We start from the raw sequence: 17,477 nt of genomic DNA, 5'->3' as shown, positions 1-17,477 counted from the left end.
TGAACTTGGAAGCAAGACCCATTGAGTCCAGTCAGGCTTATTCCTGGGTAAGGTAGCATAGGATTTCAGCCTTAGGCTTGATTCAGCCTTAACTTTTCTGATCCTCCAACTGTTGTTTGGATCAAATGGATATAACGACAAACTGATTTGATGAAACCAGAAAGTTACTCATGCAACCACGCATCAGAGGGAATGGAGGGGGAGAGCTTGTGATGACAGGCTCAGTTCAGATCCCTGAATCCTGGGTTTGGAGAATCAGAGACATGCCTGACCCATGCCTCAGAGTATATCACATTGAGGTGGATTTTCAAGTAGGCCTGCAATGTTTGATCAATTTAAGCAGTTGATTAATCAGTTATGTTCTACGTCTGCTATCAGAAGCAGGATGCCTCTTTCTGAATACCAGTTGCTGGGAACCATGTTTGGGGAGTGTGTTGTTGCAGTTGGGTCCTGCTTGCGGGCTTCCCATTGAGGCATCTGGTTGCCCACTGTGGGGGCATGATCTTGGGCTAGATGGGCCACTGGCCTGATCCAGCAGAGCTGTTCTTATGTTCCTGATTTAAAATGTTTTAATCGACTAAAAAGATGCCCTGATTAATCAGGTCCCAGATTTATATATAATATATAAAGTTTCAACTGCATATGGCATCTGCACCATCTTGAAAGACGAACACTCCCTTTGCTCACATGGAGGAGGAAATATCTCTTAAAGAAATAGGTTCGTCTAAAAAAGAAAAGGAAGAAATGGAATAGGTTGGACACATAAGAAAAAATGGAGACAGTGTGCTACTTGAACCCATTGATTGTGTGGGGGCACTGAATTTTACATAACTTTTCAGCCCAGATTTTGGCTGCCAGGACACTAACATTCAAGACAGTGCCCTTTTGTTAATAATTTGCATCTATAAATGTTTATTCTCCCATATTGGCTTGAGGTGCAGCATCTCCTTTGCATGTAGAAGGTCCCTTGTGAAATCCCTGGCATCACCAAGTAGGGCTGTCTGACAATTGGTCCCACTCAGTATAAGGCACTTGTTTATGTTCCTATAAGATAATTTAACAAGTTGTTCATGGAGGGAAAGTCTCCCCCTTGCAGCTGCTTGCATCCCCCCCCTCTTTGGAGGGTTGTGAGGCTCTGGTGAAGAAAGTGGGATGGCATGGGGAACTGCTGGGAGAAGGGGGAATTGCCCAAAGTCAGGCTTGAATCCTAGAGTTAACGGAAGGAACATTTCCTTTCCCTGCCCTCTCACATTGTTGGGGGAGGGCAATCCTCCAGAGAGGGTTTTGGGGAGTTGCAGGTAAGGAGAGGAGGGGTGGGAAACATTCCTTCTGTGAACATACTTAACTTATCTTAGGATCCAAGCCAGTGTATTCATTTTCCCCTTGATATCTCCTTGTAGGTTCTGTCAGTTTTAGCTGCTGTTGGAACAGCCTACATTTGAGGGGAGTTCCTCTTGAGGTGAACAACTGTTTTATAATGGACAAACAGCAGCAACAACAAAAAGCCTGGCTAAACTTTTAAACTCCAAGGCAATGCGGTAGTTACTTAATCCCCAGCAACTGTTCTGTGTTCAGTTGTCCTGACAAATTCTGTATATAAGCCTACAGGCCTGCCTTTGCTATGTGGCATCTTTCCCCACTCAATAACTTAATTTCATCCTTTGCCATTTTTGCTACTCATCTGCCTTAAGGTTTTCAACAGGCTACCAAAACAGCCTTGTTCACACAGTACAACAGTTTATTTATTTAGAGTATTTCTTAACCTCCATCAAAAGTTTCCAGGGCGTTATACAAATGTATGAATAAAATTCAGGCAACATACAAATACATTGTACAAATGTAGCTTCACAAAAAGCTTAGAGATGGCTCGGGGGGGGGGAGGACAAATACAGGAAGTGGAAGGAAGGCCAGGCCTCAAAGGAAGAGTACAGACAGATAGCACAGAATTGCAGGGATGGCGTCAGGCAGGCTAAAAATGAAAATGAGGTGATGTGAGTGAGAGATACAAAAAAGCTTTCTTCAGGTACATCCATAGTAAAAGACAGAGAAAAGAAATGGTGGTACTGCTCCTCAGCGAGGCTGGCATAATGATAACAGATGACAAAGAAAAGACAGAAGTGCTCAATTCCTACATTGGCTCAGTCTTCTCCCAAAAAAGGGTCTATGACCCTCTTGGGAAACATGAAGTAGAAGGGGCAGGATTGGAGCTTGAGACTGATAGACAAACGGTCATGGAATACCTAATCACTTTGAATGAGTTCACATCTGCATGGCCTGATAAACTGCATCCTAGAGTATGTTCACCGCCCAGAGAGCTATTGCTAGTCGGGCGGTATATAAATTTAATAATAAATAAATAAATAAATAAATAATCACTTTGAACGAGTTCAAATCATCAGGGCCCAATAAACTGCATCCTAGAGTATTGAAAGAACTGGCTGAAGAAATCTTAAGAATCACTGTCTATTACCTTTGCGAAATCGTGGAGGGTGGGTGAAGTGGCAGATGACTGGAGGGGAGGGCTAATGTTGTCCCTGTCTTCAAAAAGGGCAAGAAGGAGAAACCTGGGAACTGCAGACCAGTCAGCCTGACATCAATCCCTGGGAAAATTCTGGAGCAGATTATAAAGTGGTCAGTCTGTAAGCACCTTGAAAACAATGCAGTGATTACTAGAAGCCAACATCTCATTTTTTGATCGGGTATCCATCGTGGTAGACTGTGTGAGTGGTACGATGATGAAACCATAGACCTAGGGAGGTGGTGGGCTCTCCAACACTAGAGGCATTCAAGAGGCAGTCACCTGTCGGATATGCTTTAAGTTAGATTCCTGCACTGAGAAGGGGGTTGGACTAGAAGGCCTTATGGGCCCCTTCCAACTCTACGATTCTATGATTCTACAATTTAAAACCTATGAAATAAAACAAGAGGCCCCATTCCATGTGCCTCCTGCAAGAGAGGCGAGGAGGGTGGCAACACAAGAATAGGCCTTCACAGTGGTGGCTCCCCGTTTATGGAATGCTCTCTGCAGGGAAGAATGCCTGCCACCATCATTGTCTGCTTGTAGGCACTAAGCTAAACATTTCTGTTTACCCAGGCCTTTGAACATTCATTTGGAGGACAGTATGTTACGGTTTTTTGACCTGTTTTAGGGCTCATCTTTTAGCGGGGTGGAGAGGATTTATCCTTTTATTCTTGGATGGGCATGTTTAGGCATTGTGTGTGGAGTGTTAATGTTTTATGTTGTAAATTGCTTTGGGACTTTTCTCTGTGTGTAAAAAGTGCCAATAATTTTTTAAAAACCAAAGCTAAAAATAGAATAAAGCATGATTCCAAAAGCCGGATATAGCATGTGACTTACTTTCTCCAGGCTGTCACGGACAAGATAAATGATAGTGAGGATTGAAGCCTACAGTGGGTCTTGAAGCTTGATGGGGAGGTGTGTCTAGCAGTGTAGAAGAGATCCAGGGTTCAGTGGCAGCTGATCAGTGGGGCAGTGGAATCCACTCCAGGTTTTAGTCTGAACTTCCAAGGAGCTGTCCAAGGTGCTTCAGCATATCTCCTTGCACAATAGAACTTTCTCCCCCTCTCCTGCCTCCTCCGTGTGCCCCTTAAGTCTGTTCTGGGTTTTCAGTAAACATACGTTTACTGTAATAAAATGTGATTTATCCTAAGATAATTGGTACTAGACCTGGCTGATAATAGTTTTATTTAGCAAGAAGATACACTGTACTGTACCACAACATCATCACAGAATGTAATACTCCTTGCCTATTCGTATCTCAGAAAATAACTCTACCTGAGTCCTTGGAAAGCTGCTGGCTGCCTTGTCAAAGCATATAGTACTGGGTTAAATGGACCGTTGGTCTGACTCAGTATAAAGCAGCTGCAGTTAAATTCCCTGAAAGGCAAGGTGTTGTGTCACTGACATTCATAACCCAATTACCTTTTTTTTAATTCAGACTGTCTTGCAAAACCCACTGTTTTCAAATGGTTGATTGCCATTTTCAGTAGGATCCCTGACTGACATTTTTAGACTTACCTGGTCTCCTTACTTTGTGCTACGTTATGCCTAAATTTGTCAGCAATATAAGAGAAATTTTGGGAAAACAGGGCTAGTAGCTGCAATAGAGGAAAGGATTCCTGTGTGTTTAATAGACCACATTTTTCAGCACAGCATCACAAAGACATGGCATGCTTATACACAATGGTTATAAAATGCAGGAAACTTGTCCTCTATTTCCATTGGTCATCCAGCTGGGAAGTTGAAACCTACCCCTGTTGTAATCCACCCTGCTAGTGAAGGGCAGATGATGATGATAATAACAATAGAGGCTAAGTAGATCTGCCAGAAGCCAGGATGGTGCATTTGAGCCCCATGAAGCGAACTAACATCACGCTCCCTGTGGCTCCTGTCCCCATCTCCCCCCCAGCATCGCTTCCCTCCTTTCCCTTTACCACCATAGTCCTTGCCAAAATATTCTAAACTGAGCAAATATATTATACAGCCACAAGAGTGGCTGTATGCTATAGTCGGCATGGATTTTTTGCATTCCGCAATGTTAAATTGAAAATACCCCCATGCCATTCTGATGCTTCCCATAAGCTCATTTCAAAACAAAACCTTACAAAACTAATGTGAACTCAGAAATGGTTGCTTAACAACCCTCTAAATTTTCATGGTGATGCACAAAACAGTAAGAGAGAATCAAGAGTTCAAAGTGTAAAAGGAGAGAAAGAGAAACCAGACCCCTTTCGGACTTTTTTCTGAGAGTTCTCATAATCTGTTGAAATTCATTAAAAATCAGCTATGTTCACAGAGTACCCGTACTCCTATTCCTGACCTTGCCCCATACTCTGACCTTCATCTTCTGCAGTTTAAAAGTTAAAACAATGCCTGGCTGATTTTTAATTAATTTAAGTAATTTTGCATTGAACTCAATGATAAGGCCAGGCATGCTCAGTAAGAACCAACTGTCAGTGTTTTAAAACCCAGACTCACAGCTGCTCGGCTTGGCTAATCGGGGCCACACCCACACCAGACCTTTATTTCACTTGAGTCAGTCATGGCTTCCCCCAAAGAATCCTGGGAAGTGTAGTTTGTGAAGGGTGCTGAGAGAAGACTTTAATTCCCCTGACAGAGTTCCAATGGCCAGAGTGGTTTAACAGTCAGCCGCTCTGACTGAAGTTCTGTGAGGGGAACAGGGCGTCTCCTAGCGACTCTCAGCACCCTTCACTAATTGCATTTATCTCTACAATATCTTAGAGAGGAGGTCAGGTCTCCTGCTCTCCTGGTGTATTCACTATAACTGCCCAATTTTCCTGCTTTTTAAAGGTTGATAGAAGTATCTGTTAGCTATAGGTCCGTTCTTAAACTGCAAGGTTTTTTGCCTATTAGTGAATTTTATATACGTATTTATAACAATATTTATACACCACTTTTCTGCGAGCAACATTGCATCCCAGACAACTTTCAACACAACCTACAATAGCATCTAAAAGTGTGTGTGTGTGTGTGTAAAATGATTGATTGATTGATGTGAGTGAAGATTAATATGCTGTACAGATTCTTAGTTTATAGATAGCATGGAAGTGAAGAGTGTTAACACTGTACTTAATTGCTAGTGATGACTTTTTTTGTTTTCCAGAATGGTATTTCAAAGACTTGGGACTTCATGCGAACACATGACAGGTAAATTTCACAGCATTATTTACTTTTACATATTTCTTGGAGTAATCCTCTTACTTACTTCCCCCCCCCCAGTATAATACTTAACATCCATATAGCACTTCTGAGCTTTCACACGTGTCATCCTTGTTGTAATTTTTTGCCAACCTTCTAAGATGGGTCAGTTGTACTAAAAGGCTGGGGCTAAAACATAGGGGGGGGGAGGTGAGAGAGAGAGAGAGAGAAGTTTGCTGAAGGACTCTTAGGCCCCATTCACATTGAAGTTTAATGTGGATCTGGTGCTTTTTGCAGATCCTTTTAATTTGGACCATTTACGTGACATTTTTGCCAATGCGAGTACATTCAGCTGCTATTGCCTTTAAATCCGGATTAAATCAATGTGATAAAAATCCAAAATTTGTTTGAAAATCCGCACCCGCTTCGGTGCCCACCTGCTGTGTAGTCACATTCCTCCACTGTTTTTGGCTGCACAGGTTGTTCGCCATTTTAGATCCTCCCTTTCTCCACCCCCTACACTGTCTATGGACGTCATTTTGTTTCCTGCTGCTGCCGAACAAACTTCCGGTCACTCTAGCCTTCCTTCCCCCCCCCAAACAAGTTCCTTCCCTCAGTCCTTTAAACCAGCGACGTGCTCCGTTTACTCGCTAGTTTTATTTCTCTCAACATATATTTTTGTGTGTTATGCTTATGCCACCGTCCTCCTCATTGTCCTCCTTCCCAGTTCTGCTGGGCGTCCTTTACTGCAGCAGCTTCGCCCAGGAGGCTGATGCTATCACACGTTGGCTGCTACAAGGTGAGGGCTGCGGCAGGCGGGTGTTGCTGCTGCTGCTGCTGCCACCGCCACTGCTTCTCACTCGTGGCCCCTCAGGAGGAGGAGGAGGTGGCCCCGGAAGGGTGGCGGCAGCGGAGGAGCCCCCTCTTGGCCCTCATTATATCTCGCAATTGCCAGCGATGAAGTCACGCGCACACACACACACAAAAACACAAAAATATACACACTGCGCACTATAAACATTTCATTCGTTCTGCGCAAAAAAGGGCTATGTGTAGAGGAAATGACACTGACAACAACAAAAAAGTAATTTTGTGTCAGTTGAACCCCCCCCACTGTCTTCCCGCTTAGCATGAAATTGACAGAACACCCCTCCCCTTCTCTATTAGCGATGGGGATGTTCCAGAGGGAGTTAACATGTAAATTTGGGGGCGGGGCCACAAGGAAACAGCAATACTAATAAATGTGAATGTGTGTGAATGCAAAACAGCGAATTGGAAGATAAGAAGGACGGACGTGTGTGAACCGTGGAACTCTATCTCAGTGGAAAAAACTTCATATTCATTATGGATTTTAGCTCCCATGTGAATCTGGCCTTAGTGAGTTCATAGCAGAGGCAAGATTTGAACAAAGACATCCTGAATTAGAGCTCAGTCTTTTAGCTATCCATCCTTTTGGTTGTATACAAATAGCAAATCTCTGTTAAGAGCCTGCTATTCTATACTGGACCATCTTGTCAAAGACAGGCAGCATGTTGGGAAGAGGTTTCAGCTAGACTAGAGGCTGTTTGTTTGTTTGAGGGGTGGGTGTTGCTGATATGTTAATTTTAGCCATACAGGGAGAATCAAAACATGGCCATGTATTCAAGCATTCAGTTTCCCCCATGTTCATTCTGAGGTGATGTATTTTCTGCTTGAACTGTGCCACATGCCTTCACTAAATGTTTTCATTGGCTCTCAGGGCCAAATTAGGTGTGATACTAAATGTGTCACTTGGAAGCACATAGTAAGGTGGTATATATATATATATATATATATATATATATATATATATATATATATATATCTTCCATCCTGCCCCTCCCCATTATTACTTTTTTAAAGCCTTGACATGCTTCCAAGTGATTCATTTAGTGTCACGTCTAGTGTGACCTTTAGTTTATGCTGTTTTTTTATGCCTGCAGGGAAAGGAAGTTCTAAAGTTAGGGAACACACTTAAAAAACACAACCATCATGCTTCAGAGAAGAGAGGGGCATTCTCAAGAGGTTACCTTTGGGGGATTATAGAGATCAGAAAATTCCTGGAAATGCAGCACCTCACTACACCTTGGTATTCTGGAACATATTAACGTCATAAATTATTTCTCCTGTGGATAACACTTCATAAATATTGCTGCTATAATACCTAGCAGACTTCCAAAAGAAAAAAAATAGTTGCAGAGAAAAGCTCACAAAAGATCTATTTTCTAGAAGGGCTGGTGTGTGCGTCTGTGTGTTTACAATTTTAGTTTTTAAAGGCCTTTTTCACAGGACATTTTTAAAATAGCTGGGAACATGATTGCATAAGGTGCACATGTCATGCCAGTCATCTCTGGTCACATAACATTTGTTGCCTTTACATGTACAGCAGCTGTCATCCTGTAACTTTTGCAATGACTACAGAGCACAGCATTCAACGGAGAGCATGCCAAGCCGTCTTGCCCAACACTGGAGGCTTTCTACCTTCATAGGAATACAAAGGGCTTCTTCACCCCATGCCCTAAATTTGTCATCTGGAACTGTTAATGCTAGATTAGTTTTATTTGGGAGACAGAACCCACTCTGAATGCTTCCTGCATTGGAAGCCTCTTATGTTATTTATCTCTTTGTCTGATCACTTTTGTAATCTGCCCTTCCTCAAACATGCAGCGTGCACAGGGTCATCCCATTTTTATCTTCGCAACATGAATGCAAATTCGATAAATCTGGCTTTAAATGTGAACTGAATCAAATTTCACCCTGTTCCCTAGCTCTGGCTAGTAATGTTTTAGATTTGAATGACTGAAACTACATTTGTACTACATTTTTGTAGGTTCATTCATGAGTCCTTCCACAATCTTTACTCCTCTTTTTATTATTATTATTAAAGTGGAGATTGGTTGTCTTTGTGGTCCTAATAGTGACGCAGTGTGTGTTCAGCTGTGGGATCATGCTAAAAGAAAGTTTCCTTTTTTATTAATGATACATTAAGATTTCAAAAAAGATATTTTGAATGAGCTCATAACATTCTAAATTTAAATAACCACTAAGATAATAAGAATCCTAGGTCCATGTAGAACTACTAAGCATTTCTTTTACAGCAAAGTGCATTAAATTAGCAACTGTGGGCCTATTGATCACATTTCCCAATCTGATGCCCTCCATCAGCCCAGACCAGCACAGCCATCCTAGGTAAACACATGTAAGAGAGAAGGCATGGAGTGTTCCAGGTTTTGGAGGTTTTCCCTTAGAGACAGAGGTGTGAATTTATGTCTAGTTTGCACTTTTTGTGTCTTGTTTACACTTCTGCAATAATTTGCACTTTTATGTATAGTTATAATGTATACTTTTGTATGTATAGGTACAGTTTTTTGCACAGTTATAATGCCAGATTACGCACACATTTTCACATATGCCCTAAGACATGTTTCTCTTTTCCTGCATAAGGATAACTTTCATGTAGAGATTACCCACGAAAATGAGAGGCAGGCCTCAAACTGATGCAAGATAAAGACATTGTTGCAGAGTGAAGACAATTAAAAAGTGCAACATGTTTCAATAAAAACTTCTTCAGCAGCAATAGGATTTGATTCCCCCCTTCCTTTTTAAGAATAATTCTAGAAACCTCCTTGAACATAACATTAGAAGAGCCTGCTGGATAAGCCCAATGACTCATCTAGTCCAGCATCCTGTTCTCACAGTGGCCAACCAGATACCTACGGGAAGCCTGAAAGCAGGACCTGAGCACCTCCCTCCTGTGGCTTCCAGCAACTTGTATTGAGAAGCATACTGCCTCCAACAGTGGAGGCAGAGCAAAGCCATCATGGCTAGCAGCTACTGATAGCCTCATCCTCCTTATATTTGTCTGATCATCTTTTTTAGGCCTACTAGCTTTTCACAAAAGCTGTAGGCCAATGTATCCTAAGTCTGTTCACAAAACCAAACATTACTGAATGTGTGTGTGGAGGTGGATACGATCATGGTGGCCGATGCTGATTTCCATGCAGTCATTGATTCTGCATCAGGGCTGGCTAACCTGCAGACTAAGGGCCATATTGAGACTCTCAATACATTTTTGGGCCCCTCCAAAAGGTTTCATTTTTTAAAAAAAATCATATTTTTTTAAAAAAAATACTGATTGTTCCTATGGGCCCCCTACTGTGATGCGATGTTGCCAAAATATTTTTGTACCCCCCACACACCCAGTTTTCCCATTTTTATTGTCTGTATTCATAGGTTTCCCACTGCAGTAATGTGATCCTGAAAGATTTGGGGGGCCTCCAAGGACACCCCCCATTTTTTCCAACTGTGTACTATTCAATTCATGCAGAATAGCCAGTGCATGTGTGAGCCACCCTGCAAGCTGAATTTATGTTGAAGGCATGGAATTTAAATTATGTAAATAAATAAAGAAGGGGAGGGAGATGGTTTAGTACACATAAGAATTTACCTTGTAAGCACACATGATTTGGGTACATATTAATTTTGATTAATATAGATAATTTCATTAATTACTCAAAGATCCACCCAGTTTTTAGGCCCAGTTGATGCAGTTGCCTGAATTCTTTCCCATGGTGGAGGGAGTGCACACGCATGTGTGGCATGAGTTCTTTGTGCTTCGTTTAGTTTGAGGAGAGATCATGCAAACTGGGCCATGGCACATACGGCTGTGCCTGCCAAGCTTTTGCGTCATATTACAATAAGTTCATGGGTGGTGAGAGGCACAAGCGTTTTCTTCCATCATGCAATGGGCTGAATTATAAGAGCCAAGATGGTAAAAATGAGTGGATCTTTGAGTAACTCTAAATATTATCAACATATTCGAAATTGAAAAAAAGTACAAAGGAAACCAAACAAAGATACTGAAAACAAACAAGTACTGGTACAAGAGGGAGACGTGTTCATACTTGGTCTGTGAAGCCTTAAGGGGAGACAAGAGTACTTTTTTATAAACATGTAAAGAGATCTTTAAAAGAGACAGGTATCAATTATCTTCCTTGGCCACTGAGAACAGAACAAGTAGACATCTAAAGCTGAAGACAGAACATTTCAGGTTAAACATTAAGAAAAAGCTTTTTGAACACGGTACGAAGGGATGTTGTGCAATCAACACTGTTGGAAGCTAATCGAGTCTAGACTTGACACCTCTTCATCAAGGATGATGCAGGGATAATGAATTTCATCCTGTCTTTGTAGAGGGAAATGAGCCAAGAACTTATTAAATGTTTCTTTCAACTGAGATAATTAGCTGATTTGTTGTATATCATGTTCACAATTGTTCTTTGGACAGAACCTTCAATACAGCATTAGCTGTAACAGCCTTGGACAGGCACAGTGGCTGTCCTTCAGGTGTCATGTTAGGTTGGGAGCAACAGCAGGTAAGTTAGGTGCAGTGAGTTTGTACACTCAAGTGTTAAGTGGTGTCTGTTAAGGTTGGTTTTGGAGACTTCCGGGAAGGGTGACTTAGCCTGTGCCTGCTTTTGAGACGGGCTCCTGCCTCAAAAGAAGCTTATTCAGATATATCAGTCAGTTTTTTCTTTTTTTTTTGACTGATTAAACTTCTCCCGGGTAGGGAGAAACGAAGAGATTAACCTCAAAGCCTATTTTTGTTGGGACGACCAGATCTCATTAATTTATGGGACGAGGTCCAGCCGACGAAGGTGGGACGGATTTTCAACAGCAAGCTCTATCTGTTAAAGCGAACGTTCATCTTATCTTCTAAGAGAGAACGCACTAACAGGCAAGCACCCTTCTTTCTATATTTTTCTTTTACTTGACTTAAATTGTTGCTGCTTAAAAGAGATTTGCCAGATTGATCGGTTTTTGACATCTCACTGGGGAGCCGTAACTTCTCTCTGCTACGCACTAATTAATAGCTTATCTCTGTTTTTGTTGCAAAAAGCTGTCCTGGATTTGCATTCTAAAGATACACACAGAAGAGGGATTTCTATTCCAGATTTTTATTTTGAAAAATATTATACTGTTTTGAGACTACTCTCTTTTTGGTCTATTTTATTTTGACGAATCTGTTTCTTGACGATTGCCATTAATTGCTTCGATCCTGGGAACTGCATTTTGTTTACTTAACTATTGGAGAGATAAGGCTGTCTGCTCTGTTTATACTGTGATGTCACCAAGTTTGGAGTATTAACCCAATTGTTGCTGAAATAAGAAGTGGTTTTCCTATATTTTTCTTTTAAAATGGCAATTAAGAAAGTGGCTGAGAATCTGGAAATAACTATGTTTCAGAGAATAATGAATGAGATTGAGATAACGAAAATTGAATTGAGTAAAATGAAGCAGGAGATTAAAGATATAAGGGTCCCTGTGAGAGAGGTGACCCTGGAAGGGGTCCCTGTGAGAGAGGAGACCCCGGAGATTGGAATAGGGGTCCCTGTGAGAGAGGAGACCCTGGAGACTGGAATAGGGGTCCCTGTGAGAGAGGAGATCCCGGAGATTGGAACAAACGTGGAACAGGAACAAGATTTGGAGTCTATGGACTTTAGAAATAAAATCTATTGTTTGGAACTCAATGTTATCTCTGAAGAAATTAATGAAGACTCTAGAGATAAAGTTATCAATGGCATGGATTATCTTCTGGACTGGAATGATGTGATGGAGCCCAATATAGAGAAAATCTATGGAATTAACTGCAGCCATGTGACAATGGAAAAACTTTTAAGAGATGACCCAGTGTATTTTGAAAAAAAGAACAGAGATATGATTTTACAGCAGTATTTCAGCAACTTATTCAGAATGGATGGCAAGAAAATATTTGGGATAGAGGTAATTCCCATCAGACTCTTATTATATGACTATGGCTTTGACAGCAAGATTATTATGGAATACTGATAATGGAAGATTGGATATTGAAATTACTGGACTTAACAAGACTACTGAAGATGGAAGATGGAAAATGGAACTAATAGAGATAATAGAACAATGGCTACTGAAATTACTGAACCTAACAGATTCTGATGTGATGGATTAATTGAAATGTTTATTTTGACTATGGTTATGACAATAAGATTATCATAATTAGTAATGAGATGGATTAATCGATATGCTTATCTGGAAAAAAAAAAATTGATAGATATATTTCTTAAAGAATTGAAACCTCTCTTTGACTTTTTGTGGAAAGAATAAAGTAATGTTTATGAGATTTGATGATTAAGTAAGATAACTACTGGAGGAAAGTGATTTTATAATATGACTTAAGAGACAGGATTGCTATATATTATAGACTTATAACTGATTTGATCTTTGACAAATGGGAAGTCAATATTTTACTCTTTATTTTTTATTTTTGTTTTTTTTTTTTTTCTTCTTTTCTTTTTTTCTTTTTGTTTAACTATTTTTGATTTTGTTTTTTGTCTTTGAATGTTTTATGATTTTGTCTTGTATGTTTTATGAAAATCTGAATAAAAATTATTGAAAAAAAAAAAAAAGGTTGGTTTTGGAGAACCTTTGTTCCCACATCATTCTCACTGAATAAACTCACAATATTCCCTTTAACATCCTTCTATTTTAAAAACCAACCTGTGATTTAAGGTACAGGGCAGAGAGAGATGAGATATGCCTTTGTATAAAACCCAGTTTGCAACGTTTTGTCACATACCAGCATTACCAAGAAATAAACTATATGGTCTATGTTGATGAAAGGGTGTGGCAGGACAGCTGTGACTCCTATATACATATGCATACATCCCTTTGTTTAATTATATATTCAGCCTAGTAAAATAGTTATCATTATTACAAATAGGTTATGTGGAGAGACCTTGAGGTCTGTGCACACACAGCCATGTTACATTTCTCTCCCCCAGAATCCCTGTCTGTGAAGGCTGGACCATTCAGTATTGGGGGTGGGGTGGTGAAGGTTGATGTAGACACTATTGCAAAGTTGCCTCAAGCTTGATTCTTTTCTTTTTAGGAGTGAACTGCAGCCACTCATTTATATGGGAGATGCTATTGCACTGAGACTGAAGTTGATCCTTTCTCCTGATGACCAGAGTATCTTGTCCAAACTTTAGGTAGAGCACATGTTTTGCATAAAAAGGTTCTCAGGAAACTCTTCTCTCTGAAACTGCCCAGATGCTGCTGAACGATAGGTCCCATTATTTCTGACCCTTGGTCACCCTATGTGGAGCCGATGGAAGGGCCACAGGTTAGGACCAAAGGAAGCTGCCTTATGCTGATACAGACCCTTGGTCCATCTAGCTCAGTATTGTCTACACTGACTGGCAGTGTCTCTCCAGGGTTTCAGGCAGGGGACATTCTCAGCCCTAGCTGGCAATGCAGAGGATTGAACCTGGGACCTTCTTCATGCAAAGTTGATGCTCTTCCACTGAGCTATGGCCCTTCCCCACTGTACAGTGTGACACTACAGCAGGAGTGGGGAATCTCAGGCCCAGAGACAAAATGAGGCTCTCAAGTCCTCTCTCTCCAGCTCTTGCTACTGTCCCCAGGCCACACCCCTCACCAGCTTGGCTGCTCCACACCCTCCTTGGGTGCTTTTCCTTGACTGGAATGTTTCCTTAAACTGTGATATAGCCTCTCGCTTACCTGAATGGAGGATGATGCAAGGTGTATGTATAGAACCCTCTGACATTTGAATGGTTGAAATGTAGCCTCCTGTACAAAGGTAACAATCTCATCTGTTGCACCATCCATTTTTCACTCTTGCCTTGCCCATCACTGGAATGTGGCCCCTGGAAGGTTGAATAGCAATACAGAATTGGGTCTGTATGTCTAAATCTGAAAAGTAGTAATGCCAAGGTTAATAAATTAGAAAAAAGTTCAGCTTTAATCTCAAGCAATCAATATGTATATAACAATACGGGGGGGATAAATGTCTGAAAAACTCTTGTTATTAACATATATTATGGAATATATCCAGATATCAACTAATATAACCAACAATGCTGTGACAAACCAAATATTATATAACAAACACTAATATAATAGACCAAACACATTTCAACCCTAAACAGTTCTTTTTCAGTGGTCAATATAGATATATGATTCAATTTTGTCATTACATAAACAATTTGCTGTTGTATCTTAAAATTACATACTGACCTATAGAGAGAGAGGGAAAAATGAGTAAATGAGCCCATCAAAATTGAAGAACTAAATCTGTTTTATTTATTTATTTATTACATTTATATACCGCCCCATAGCCGAAGTTTTAAACTTGTTTATATACTGCTCACCTATCTTCTTTTGTTGTTTTTATGTGCCTTCAAGTCAATTACGGCTTATGGTGACCCTATGAATCAGCAACCTCCAATAAAATCTGTCATGAACCACCCTGTTCAGATCTTGTAAGTCCAGGTCCGTGGCTTCCTTTATGGAATCAACCCATCTCTTGTTTGGCCTTCCTCTTTTTCTACTCCCTTCTATTTTTCCCAGCATTATTGTCTTTTCTAGTGAATCATGTCTTCTCATTATGTGACCAAAGTATGATAACCTCAGTTTCATCATTTTAGCTTCTAGTGATAGTTCTGGTTTAATTTGTTCTAACACCCAATTATTTATCTTTGCAGTCCATGGTATGCACAAAGCTCTCCTCCAACACCACATTTCAAATTCTCCTAAAGGTATATTTATATTATTTGATGGGTTTTGAAGATAAACATAAAAGGACAACAGTTTCACCAGAAACTTATGCAGAAAGAATTGAGCTGGCAACCAACTTTAAAAGTTGTGCAGGGGGAAGGGAGAATTCCACCTTGTGGTTTTTCCCATTACAATGTTGCAAGAACACCTGCACTTGGCTGACTTTCTCTTCTCCTAAAGATACAGGATCAGTCTCAGGCCCTGAACCTGGCAGCCCTAATATATACACATTTAAAACCGTGTCATCACATGGACTTAATGAAGAGATCAACTGACAGTGATGCTATGAATTATTCAGCAATTTGAGAACTGACATCTAAGAACATGTTTGGGGGTATTTTTTTTCCCTTGGCCTATGTAATGAATGAACGGTGTCTTGTGTATAAGTTATATTATGTTCTATATATATTCACTAATAGGCAAAAAACCTTGCTGTTTAAGAATGTACCTATAGCCCACAGATATTTCTACCAAACTTTAAAAAGCAGGGAAATTGGGCAGCTATAGTGAATGCACCAGGGGAGCAGGAGACCTGAACTCCTCTCTGAGATATTGTACTGCCCTACAAAGTTGTCAAAATGCAAACACCATTTGGGTTGGTCTTTCACAGTCCAATCCACTTCCAGTGTAGCTTGGAAGAATTTGGTAACATGTGCCTCAGAGCATATGGTGAGTGGTGGCAACACCTGCCATCTCCAAAGATGGAGAATTATATTTTTGTATGTTTGTTGGTGTTCTTCTTACTTTGCTTCTTTTCTGTGTTACTAATGTTTCTACAGAGAATCTAAACTAGAAAATTTTATTTCCCTCATTATCCTGGAAATCTGTGTCAAATTTATTTTTATTAATGTCAAAGCCTTTTTATTGGTCAGTGTCGTATGATGGTGAAGACAGCCTTTTGTGTTTCAAACTGGAGGTTATGTTCTATTTCTATTTTGGGTGCATTAACAGTTGGACCTGAAACTGCAGTTTAATGTAAAATCAGACTGATTACAAGATGCTGCTACTTTAGCAATGACTCTAGTTGTTGGAAAAAAGAGGATGCATGTTTTCAGCCTGCTATGTTTAAACCACTTTATTTAAGGCAAGGTGTTCACGATCAATTAAAAACATAGAGCACACCTAGAATTTTGCTAGAATATATTTCACCTCCCACTGTTTTATCTTGTGCAAATTGAGACACTTCTGAGGTCCACTGGAGACTATTCTGCAGAAGTCAGTACCATTATTCCACAATTATGTTTGGAGTTTTTTTAGTATAAATTTTGCAAAGTGTTGCTGTACTTCACATATTCATAGAAACAAAAGCAAAAGAAAATGATTTCCTATAGAAAACTTCACTAAAACTGCAAAGTAAATCAGACATATTTAAAGTGACCATCTGAACTATATCAACTATCCTAATAAAGTTGCTTCCTCCCGGCTAAAACAAGATCAGCACAGGACATATCTTATTTCTATTATTTGGGCTGATTACAGGTGTATGCCCCGCGTTATAATAGGCTTCCAGCCAAAATTTCTTAAATTAATTAAAAATCAACCAGGCATTTTTTTAACTTTTAAACTACAGTAGATGAAGGTCAGAGTATGGGGCAAGGTCAGTATTAGGATTACAGGTACTCTGTGAACATGGCTGATTTTTAATGAATTTCAACAGATTATGAGAACTCGCAGAAAAAAGTCAAAAAGGGCTCTGAGTTTTTTTCTCTCTTTTTAGACTTTGAACTCTCGATTCTCTCTGACTATTTTGTGTATCGCCATGAAAATTGACAGGGTTGTTAAGCAAGCGTTTCTGAGTTCATAACTATAAGTTTTGTAAGGTTTTGTTTTGAAATGAGCTTATGGGAAGCCTCAGAATGGCATGTGGGGATATTTTCCATTTAACATTGCGGAATGTGAAAAATCCCCGCTGACTATAGTATACAGCCACTCTTGTGGCTGTATAATAAAGGTAGTATCTGCAGGATTAGGATTTGTGATTTATCATCTCAGTGATATAGCCCTTTAAGTATGACAGGGCAAAATCCAGTATAACACCTGGGCTGGGCTCTATGTTAAGTAAACCTTGAGCTACCCAACATACTGTTTGCTGGCTGACCTATGAGAGAATTACTATTTGGAATAAGCCCTGCAAATAGGAAGGGTGAGTACCTACTGGTAAGAT

The 17,477-nt window shown here is 40.2% G+C and overlaps 1 protein-coding gene across 6 annotated transcripts in view; it reads left to right on the top strand.

The window, feature by feature from the left end:
- NUDT14 (nudix hydrolase 14) overlaps positions 1–17,477 on the top strand; it is a 96,868-nt gene that overhangs the window by 42,937 nt on the left and 36,454 nt on the right. For 5 of the 6 annotated variants that reach the window (XM_061612339.1, XM_061612345.1, XM_061612344.1 and 2 more), the window contains exon 2: positions 5,646–5,689. In XM_061612339.1, coding sequence (XP_061468323.1) covers positions 5,646–5,689 — 44 coding nt within the window. Of the gene's footprint in view, positions 1–5,645; positions 5,690–17,349; positions 17,457–17,477 lie in introns of those variants that run through there. The other variant, XM_061612340.1, reaches the window with a different exon arrangement.

Source organism: Rhineura floridana, chromosome 2 (genome assembly GCF_030035675.1).
Source record: "Rhineura floridana isolate rRhiFlo1 chromosome 2, rRhiFlo1.hap2, whole genome shotgun sequence".
Taxonomy (NCBI): domain Eukaryota; kingdom Metazoa; phylum Chordata; class Lepidosauria; order Squamata; family Rhineuridae; genus Rhineura; species Rhineura floridana.
Note: the sequence above shows the minus strand (reverse complement) of the source record. Positions and strands in the feature narration are given on the sequence as shown.